The sequence below is a fragment of the Rhea americana genome, unplaced genomic scaffold (genome assembly GCF_003343005.1).
Source record: "Rhea americana isolate MKP2758 unplaced genomic scaffold, rheAme1 scaffold_168, whole genome shotgun sequence".
Classification (NCBI taxonomy): domain Eukaryota; kingdom Metazoa; phylum Chordata; class Aves; order Rheiformes; family Rheidae; genus Rhea; species Rhea americana.
In genome coordinates this window covers 1,224,983-1,234,447 of record NW_028185794.1, presented here as the reverse complement: position 1 = coordinate 1,234,447, position 9,465 = coordinate 1,224,983, and the positions used below count along the sequence as shown (strand labels likewise).

Genomic DNA, 9,465 nt, shown 5'->3' with positions numbered 1-9,465 from the left:
GCGCTCCCCGGCGCAGGGCGTTGCTGGCCGCTCTCCGCCCTGGCTTCCCTGCCTTAGGCGCGCTCGGCCTGGCGTGGCAGAGGCCCAGCCGGGCTGATCGTCCCCGCGACCGCTCCGGCAGCGCGAGGGGCTCCGGCTGGCTCCGCAGCTGGCTGCAGGCTGGCCCAGAGGGGAGCCCGCCGAGAGCGCGTCCTCTGCCGCGATTCCCTGCGGAGGGGCACGAGGAGGCCGCGCAGCCCCGGGAGGACTCCAGGGCCGCCTTCTCCTCCAGYGCGGCGGCACTGATGCTCCTCTTCCTCGTGCCCTGGAGAGTCGTTTCCAGCCAGGCAAAGTGGGGCCGTTCTGATGTGGTAACACCGTTCGCCCACTTTGCCCGGGTGAAAATGGCCTCGTGCCTGGAGGGCAGGGGAGACTCAGCCTCGCAGTATGCGGCGTGGGCGCAACAAGTTGCATCAGCTCTTTGGGCAGGAGTCAGCGCGGTGCTTTGTGGTTGTGCAGCACCTGGCACAGCAGGATCCCGCTTCCGCTGCGTGCTTCCTCAGTACTAATGTGGCACAAATAAAGATCTTGTGAAACGGGCAGTGGCGCTCGCAGAAAATTAGAAGCCACCTGCAAAGAGCTACAGGGATGTTTATTTTCTAGTGGTGTCCATAAAGCGCAATGATGGCCACCGTGCCGGGGGTTAAGCTCAGAGTGACGCAGGTAGGTGCCCTTGTGGATCCAAGCAGATTAGGTGTCCAGCTGCCTGGGTAGGTGGCTCTAGAAACCTCACAGGTTACCGACCTGCATCCTGAGATACGCAAGCAGCTCTGAAAATCAGCCCTGCRTGTTTCTTAGCATTACAGCAGCTTTCCAGCAAATTCGCTAGTCAGGCCTGCTCCATGTCATGCAAACCCCTGCAAACACTCCTCTTACCCAGGGAAAGATGAGAGCTTGGCAGCATGTCCCAGAGGCCACCGGCTCTGACTGCACTGGGTCCTGGGAGGCAGCAGGGGTAACACCTGCAGCCAGAGACCCTCCCTGGAAGGGGCCCTTCCTGGGTCTCTGTGCATCCAGGTTGCAGCAGGGCAGCTAGTGCCTGCTGTCCCTGAGCTCCGGCTGTCCCTGAGAAAGTTGGGAGGGGCAGTGGTCAGGAGTGCTGTCCTGGAGGGACTGGGGGGAGCAGGCTGAGCTGGGGAGACCTGTGGGCCAGGCACCTATATTGCCCCATGCCAAGCTACCCAGTAAATAAACCCAGCTCCCTAATTACCCTACTTACTTGGAATGGCAAAGGCCTGGGCATTAATCATCCTGCCCTACATAAATATAAATAGCACCAGCTTTGTTCAGCTCTGGACTTACCAGTTGGACGTTTGCCAGGCTTGTCCCATCCCACATGTCAAGAGYGGGTGGCTCAGTTGGCTGTCGCACGTCCTCCCTGCGGCACCCATACCTCGTCTGATGCTGCAGGGCCGCACCGGGGCCTCCCTCCTGCTCCAGGAGCCTCCGTGCCAGACAAGCTGCTCAGGCTCAGCCCAGCCATCGCTTGCTGCCCAGGGCATCCCGGAGTGGGAGAGGTCACAGAGAGGTGCTGTGTCCCGGGGCTGCGTCACCCCTGGGAGCTCTGTGCTAAAGGTCTGGCTGACCTCCCCATCTGGGGATATGGGTCYTCACCAGCACGCAAGCCAGCGTGCATCTGCCGCAGAGTCCGCTGGACTCCAGRGAGCTGAGCAGTCTTGCACAGAGGCTTTGCTTGCAAATCAGGCTCTTGTTTTGTAAGAGCTTTGCCAGCTCCCATAGGCTATGTTTTTGTTGACTCACAAAACTGGGTTCAGCCCTTCACTGGAGATGACTTTCCTCTCTAGGAGAAGACTATCTCTGTCTTTCATAACCCGCTTTTTCCTCCTGGGACCACTCTAGTCAGAAGGGCATGCTGAGGGGTCCTGGTGGCGGGTTCAGGCAGGGGCAGACCCGCAGCAGGCCCCTGCCACCACACAGGCGGGCCAGCTGCCCGGAGAAGCGGCACTGTTCCCCGGGGCTGGTGAGCGCCTCCCTGGGGCCCYCTCCTGGGCCTCGCTGATGCTGCACAGTGCCTGCTGCCTCCTCCTTGCATCCAGCCTTCCCCATGGCACCCTCCCCTCATGCTCCTCAGGCTTTCTGCAGCTCTTTGGGGCCCAGATAATGGCTACAGTAACTTAAGCTGAAGGATGGTGGGCCTCCAAAACCTTCATCAGTGATGAGGGTGCACAGCCTCTCTCCAGGCTCGGGAGAGCAGCACTTGGATTCCCCATACCAGACGCTCACCGTTCCTAGGACTATTTTCTCTCCCCATACTTTTTCCAAAGTATCTGCCTCCCTTAGACACTCACAGTGGGGTGACCAGCTTTGCAAAGGCTTCGTCACACACCTATGAGATAAGATAATAGACATGGAACTGACACGATCACCAYGCACAGCCCTTCTGAACATCAGTGGGGAAGAACCACGTCTGCAGCTCTTCCTGCAGTAGCACATTCCCACTTAAATTGCGTGCAGGGTAATCTCACTACAGTGCATTGGCAGCACAAAGCACAGTCATTTAGAAATATATTTAAACTCTCCTGGTCTTGTATATATGAAGGAAACCAGGCTGAGTTCAGGCTCACAACGTGTCAGCAGATCTCCAGTATTAACGAAATTTCACCTTCCCTTTGTAAAAAACAGCAGTCAGGGCAGCCCTGTTACACTCGCAGTAAATGCGTTCTAATTCTCTTCCCCCTCAACCAACACAGGGCAGATTTTAGACAATTGCTGCCTTTCAAACCCAACTGTTTCCCTTTCTTATATAATTCCATTAATAAACATTTATAAACAGTGATGGGATCTTCTCTGTGCAGCAAAGAATGCCATCCCACAGGCACAGAGACAGAATTCTCCTGCTACAGTCCCAGCCTTATCTTTACACTAGAAGAGCTGACTTCTCTGCTGCAAGATGTGTATTGGCACTTTGCTTCTGGTTATTCCTCTGAACTCTGAGTGTTGGTCTTACTTAATGACAAGACTAGTTTGCCTTTAAAGAGCACAGTTAAAAAAATAATCTGTGCTTCTCAATATTCTGTGCTCTGAAATTTTAGCCATGCCCTTTGGCATAAGATCATTGCTCTAATTATTCTTGGTTTTTAGTTCCTTACAAACTTTCCAAGCTAGTGGTTGTCACCCTGTAGCCTGTGGAGCCCTGGGTGTCCAGTCTAGCAGTAAAAGGTACCTGAGAAAAGCAAGACTGCTGCCTTCAATTCGTTACAAGGGCACCTGCACTGCCTCTGGAAATTTTAGGACCCTAGCTGCCAAAGAAAGTTGAAAACTGCTGTTCTGTCCAATTTGAAAAATGAATTAGATCTCCAAAGGCACCTGGTGCTTTTTCATTTTATTGTTGCAGGAGCKTAATTGCAAAAGTGATTCTAGTAACTGTTAACACTGACGCTGACAAGAATAAAATACTGCATTGCAATCACCTTCCTCCATAAAGCTAAGCACATGCTTAAGGGATTTACTTGAGCAGGGCCTTCCTGCATATTCATTTCATCTTTGGACTGTGGAGTTTTTCACTACACATCCACAGGCTCTTGATTGATTCTGGTTCAGCTGATTGTTTAGACCCACAGATGTGATTGAGAGGAGGCAGGCACAGCAGCTACATATATTCAGCCTCCACAGTAACTCACAGCAGCCTCCTTCTTGCCTGATAACACCACGAAGGACCGTATGTTTAAAATAATCTCCCATGCAGTGCTGCCACAAGCCTGAGCACCCCTCCGCTCTACCAAAAAGCTACAGAAGTGCTCCATTGCTCCTTGGGCCAGGTGCGGCTGGGCAGACAGACTCGCAGAAAGAGCCCTTCTCTTCTGTCACCCAATAAATGTGGAGCTCCCCTGCTTGGGAAAAAGAAACTCAGGAGATTTCTCCGTGCCCAGCTTCTGCTACCCTTCTTTGGTTTGATCTGGCTGCCAACACACCCATTAACTACCTCAACCACAAGCCTGAGTTGAGATGCCCCTCACATCACTGCATTTTCTTCAGCCACCCAAAAGCTGTGCAAACTGCAGATAATCCAGATGAAAAAATGCTCTGCAAATAATACTAATAGTGCATGTATCTCCAGASTGAGCTTGGCATCATTTCTTCAGTTGCGAACCCAAATCCTACAGACTAACACATCTCACCTCAAGCTTGTTGCCTTAAACTCAAATTTTAAGTTCATATTTGTTAAAGTACCATGCCTCAAACATGCCAAGAGCTGAGATTCGCTCCTGCTTGATAGCACTGAATCTCCTAGGCCTCGCTCCCCGTACATGTGCTCTCATCTGAAGAGGTCCYTTCTGTTAAGTTCCATCTGTGCTGAGAAATTCATTTACCACATGCRTCTGCTAAAGGATTCAGCGGCAGCRTATAGCGTGACATGCAGTGGTCAAGATGGAAAACGCAGAGCTGTAAGAAGTCATCATCCTGCAGCCTGCGTTCTGTAAAGTGTCAGGACATGTGCTTGCAGCTCTGAAACCACTGATACAGAGGACTGCCATACCCCAGCCTGCTTCAGCCCTCCAAAACACAGATGTTCCATATGGACCGAGCTGTTAGTGAAGGACCAAAATACACCGGGCATGGATTTAGGGCTGTCTTTAATTTAGGATATTTTATGTGCACATGCTACAGCTTCCATAATCAACTCTGCTGGCTTTTGTTGGTGCTCAAGATGTAAGCACCCCTCTGCTCAACGAAACCACTGCAGTAGCAGCAGATGGGAACGCATGCCGGTAAGCATCCAGCCTCTCCACTCAGTCTGGCGCTGCAACGTTGGGGCACGGACACAGCTTCCCTCCCATCACCCCTCCTCAGGGGCAGGTATCTCTGGCAGAGGCTGAGAGGCAGCACTCAGAACTGCCAAAGCAAGAGCCATCAGCACTTGTTTGTTCTATAACACTAATTTTACCTTTGGTAAAAAGCCCTGGGTTCTGGCTGCACCACAGCGAGGCCTGGATCTTGTTTGGTACAGTGAGAAATCGCCCAGGCTGCTGGCCCGCTGCTACTTGGTATGCCCTTGCCCTGCACCAAACTTCAGGAGAGCCACTCCCAGACAGGCGAAGTCAACCTGAAGGAGGAAACRTATCACTGTCATCCCACTTCCAGTGGAGCACTCACTGTGTCTGCATGGAGCAGCCAAGAGCTGGAACAGCAGATACATCAGCATCGATTCACGCAGATGGCTTCCTCCCTGCCAGCTCCTGCATGACACTGCTCTGAGCAATACCCTTCCCGAAACATGGAGATAAGCAGTGTGAGGGACCAGGCCTGCAAAAACCYAGCACAGGCCTACCTTTATTTCCCCTGCTACTGCCACCACAAATAAGGTTACTTCAGTGCGTGATGGCTGCAGCCCTCATAGTTCCAGTTCAAATATCAYAATTGTTTTGCCAAGAATTAAAGGTGCTGTAAACAAGCAAATGAAGAGTAATTTTGCCCAGAAAGCTTTTTATCTGAGACATCAAAATTCAAGTCAGAGATCTGCAGGCAGTTCCCAAAAGATGATCTGTATTTTTGAAAGCCCTCTTTGAGCCACAGCAGCAGCAAGTCTGCTGACCTGGGAGCTGGCTTCATTCAGGAATGAGCGTGCTTAAAGAGAGTTTGGCTCAAAACTGCAAAACAGGAAATTCATGGGAGCATTCTATGAACATTTCCATGATCATGCATACCAAACTGCTCCCAGAAAGTAAACCCAGCATAGATTCATAGTGGGTAGGACAGACTCCAACCCTGCAAAACACTTACACATGAGGTCACACTCAGCAGGATTTGAGGAGGTGTCTGGGTGGACCAGGGCCAGGGGCCGATCAGCTTCCTCRGTGCCCCTTTCAGTGGCTCTTACAGTCCTCACCAGGAGAGGAATCTGCATGCAAAACATCCTCTGATTAAAAGCAGATGCAGCCAGTGTTAGAGGGAATTAGACAGTATAATAGATGGTTTTATACTTAAAAAAAAAAAACACTGCCAAACAAGGAACTGCACTGATAGCCCAAAGGCCATCCTCGTGCCCTAAAGGCAGCCAAACTGGAAAGAGCCAAGTGTGAAATACAGGCCAGACTTTAGAATAAGCTATGGCAGAACAAGGAATTTGGATTTCTACCTTATGCAGAGACCAGGTAATCCAGCACAGCTCTCGTGCAGCCCAGCCCCCGTGGAGACCCCCAGCAACTTGGCTTTTTGGCAGGAATGGGACAGCTCTTGCAATCGAAAGATGACAAGAGGTATTTGCAGTTATCTGTGCAAGGGGCATCACACAGTGAGCACAGTGCAATATTCTCAGCCACCCAGCATAATCCAGTGCACCAGCATGAACAGACATTTGCCTCTGAACTGGTGCATCCCTGCTGTGGGGCAGGGGACTTCAGTTAGGGTGACCTAATGTGCAGTGAGGCAGGACAAGTAAGCTCCAAATCTTGCCTCCCTGTTTACTCCGTGCTTGCTCCTTGCTGAACTAGCCAGAAGGGGCCAATCTTGCCAGATGGATATATTTCCCTTGAGAAATGCTCTGAGACAACGAACTGCCTTCATATGGGTATGGAAGAGGTGTCCAGTATCAGAGACTTCTGGCCACTACTGCTCTGTGCCTGATGCAGGAAAGCATGTAAGCCAGTCATTTTAAGCAAGTTAAGCWCATGCTTAAGCAGTTTGCTTACGTAAAGATGCATTCCTGAATCAGACTGTTAGTCTAGATTAATGCCGGCCAGCTACAGATGAACTTCTCTGAGTCATCCCCTGCAGACATCAGGTCCCCTAAAATAGCAACAACAACAGAATACACAAGAAGACTTGAATATGTTGACTGAAAACTATGATCACATTTTACATAAGTGTGGTGAACATGCCACTTACACAGACTGAAATCAGGATTTGTTTCAAGCCAGGGCAACAGCCCCCAGGAAGACAAGCCATCGCACTCTTGGATTTCAGTCTCGCATGCTGGCAGTGACCCTGCTGCTGTTGCTGAGATTGCCWAATGTAACACAGCAGCAAACAATGTTTTTTCCCCTGCAATTTTGATACAGTGAAACTGTTTGAGAAAAAGCCCAGTGATACTAGAATCAATGGATGTTGTCAGAAAAGGAATGGCATCAGCTGGCATTTTAGAGGGAGCAGTTTGAAAAGTAACAAACCAAGCTCAAAACCTCGGAAGCCGCATTTAGACAAGCAGTGGCCTTGAGACTAGCAGAGGAAAACATCAGCAAAARGAATGAATAGGGTTATTTTCCCATAGGTCCAATGCACGTTTTAATACACTCACGCTGCTCTGTTTTTCAGGCATCCCTGTTTCCTCCTGTCATTTAACATTCCTACGGATGGAGACAGAGATAGCTCTGTGAGGCTAATGTCCTGGAGGAATGGATACAGGAGTCAGGGCCACCATAAAGAAGCTGCTTGGTACATGCTAAAACACTATACTGAAACAGGATCCTGACACCTCTCTCTAAAGGACACGAGGGATAAGTGCAGATTATCAGGGCCCAAGGGGACCAATACGCCTTAATTGCCCCAACTGGGTTCACCTGGGACCCTCACCCACACATCTTCTACCTATTGCTCCAGGCATGAACAACTAATTCTTTCCCGAGCTGCAGTGTAGGTGTATTTGCTCATATGTCTGTTCCTGAGGTGCTTGGATTTCCCAGATTGACCTCAGATTTGAGTCAGTACATTGCTTTTGCCTGATGACCCTAGGAGGGCTGATAGGTCCTGTTGCTGTCACCACCATGCTCTGATTGCCTGGCCTGTGGTACAGCAAACCCTTGGCTCCCAGCTTGCCTTCCCTTAGGGGGCAGCCAGCCTTTGCTGCTCCCTGACAGGGACATGGAGAAAGGATGCAGCACTGTGTAGGTGCTGAGTTCCTGGCAACAGCAGCTGGTCCCTTTGGACCCATTCCTGATGGATTCTAACTCCCTCAAACCTATGGGTTCCTCTTAGCCCTCCCTTCTACCTTCACCACCTGAGATCCCCTACCTGTCCTCATCAATCTCCTGAAATTCCCACAATTACGTTTAGACCCCAAACCCCACTGCAATCACTTCCAGCCCCCTCACAGCCCTAGGATCTCCCCAGCTTCTCTAACTCCTTGACAGCCTCCACTTCACTGAAACCTCACAGATGCCCTCACCTCTGGTGAGCACCTCACTCCATCCCACTTGTAACCTCATCCCCCAAGCCCCAGAAAATCCCCCCTCCTTTCCTCTTCACCTTCAGCTTACGTATTTGCCCTGATGCCTTCAAAACATATAATTTTGCCCACATTGCTGAGAGGCTTGATGTTCTGAGCTTATCAGCTGTAGGCTGCAAGAGAACAGCCCAAAGGACAAGCCACAGTCTGAAGAGGGGAAATTGGGCTGTTGGGAGGACTTGTTGGAGGCAGCTTGGAAAGCAGTTGCTGAAAGAGCTGGAAGAGCTGCCTTGAGCTGCCCTCCTTGCTCCCTAGAAGCAAAGAGCCTCCACAGGTGGAGGCTGGCAGGGATAGAGCAACCATGGTTGTGCTGAAGAGCCAGCTGGAAAGGCCAGGGAGAGTCCTGTGCTCTCCGTGGACTCAGGCCAGAAGCTGCGATCCCGAGGTTTGCAGGAAGCTGAGGTGTGCACAGCCATAAACCTTCCCATGTTAGTAACAGCAGACAGGCTTGCAGTTTGACATTTGTCAGTCTAAGCAACTTGTGCTTGAAGTTTTTTCCACAAAAAGTGTTTTTTCCTGTTGATCCCCTCTTTCAATGTGCTGCTTAGCAGAATTGCTTAAATTTCCCGTCAGATCTTTCTATGGCTCTGTCCACCACTGCCTGCTTTTGCGAAGTGGATTTTGTCTTGCTCGAGCATGCTGAGGCCCTTTCCCTCGGCCTTCTCCCACGGCATTTGTTTCATTTCCTCTTTGCTGCTCCGGCTCATGGCTTGCATCTCGTGGCCTTTCTAACAGCTTTGAGTTTGSTGGCAGCGTCGCTGCTCGCTCAGGACGGCCGCTATGGGGGCAAACAGCCCTCTCCTCGGACCGCATCGAGTCGTGCTCCCTGCAGGTGAGGCCTGGCCTAAACGTCCTCCCTTGACTCGGGTCTGTCGCTGAGGAATGCAGAGGCAGGAGGATAAAGGCAAAACGGGAGGTTTGCTTGAGGGTGGAGGGGGCTCAGGAGCACGAGGGGGCTCCCGCACCACAGCTGAGCCTGTGCCTTCCCCCCCCCCCCAAAAAAAAAAAAAAAAAGCTAAATCCCCTAAGAACATCCCTATGTAACACTGATTTGTATCTGCCTCGTTAATAAAACGCATTCTGCCTTTAAAAGACCTCTCGTACGCCGAAAAGCAGCACACGCTCGCCCACCGCCGACGCCGCTGCGAGGAGCCGCCCCGCTCCGCCCCCAGGGCCGGCCGTGGGGCGGGGGCTGCCATTTTGTGCGCGCTGGGGGGCGCCGCGCCGCGCCACGCTGCGGGGCG

At 51.6% G+C, this 9,465-nt stretch overlaps 1 protein-coding gene across 1 annotated transcript in view; it reads left to right on the top strand.

Moving 5' to 3' along the window:
* The first annotated feature begins 9,001 nt into the window (after positions 1-9,001).
* HEXA (hexosaminidase subunit alpha) overlaps positions 9,002-9,465 on the top strand; it is a 13,030-nt gene continuing 12,566 nt past the window's right edge. Inside the window, exon 1 of the mRNA XM_085300760.1 lies at positions 9,002-9,053. Coding sequence (XP_085156886.1) covers positions 9,002-9,053 — 52 coding nt within the window. The remainder of the gene's footprint in view (positions 9,054-9,465) is intronic.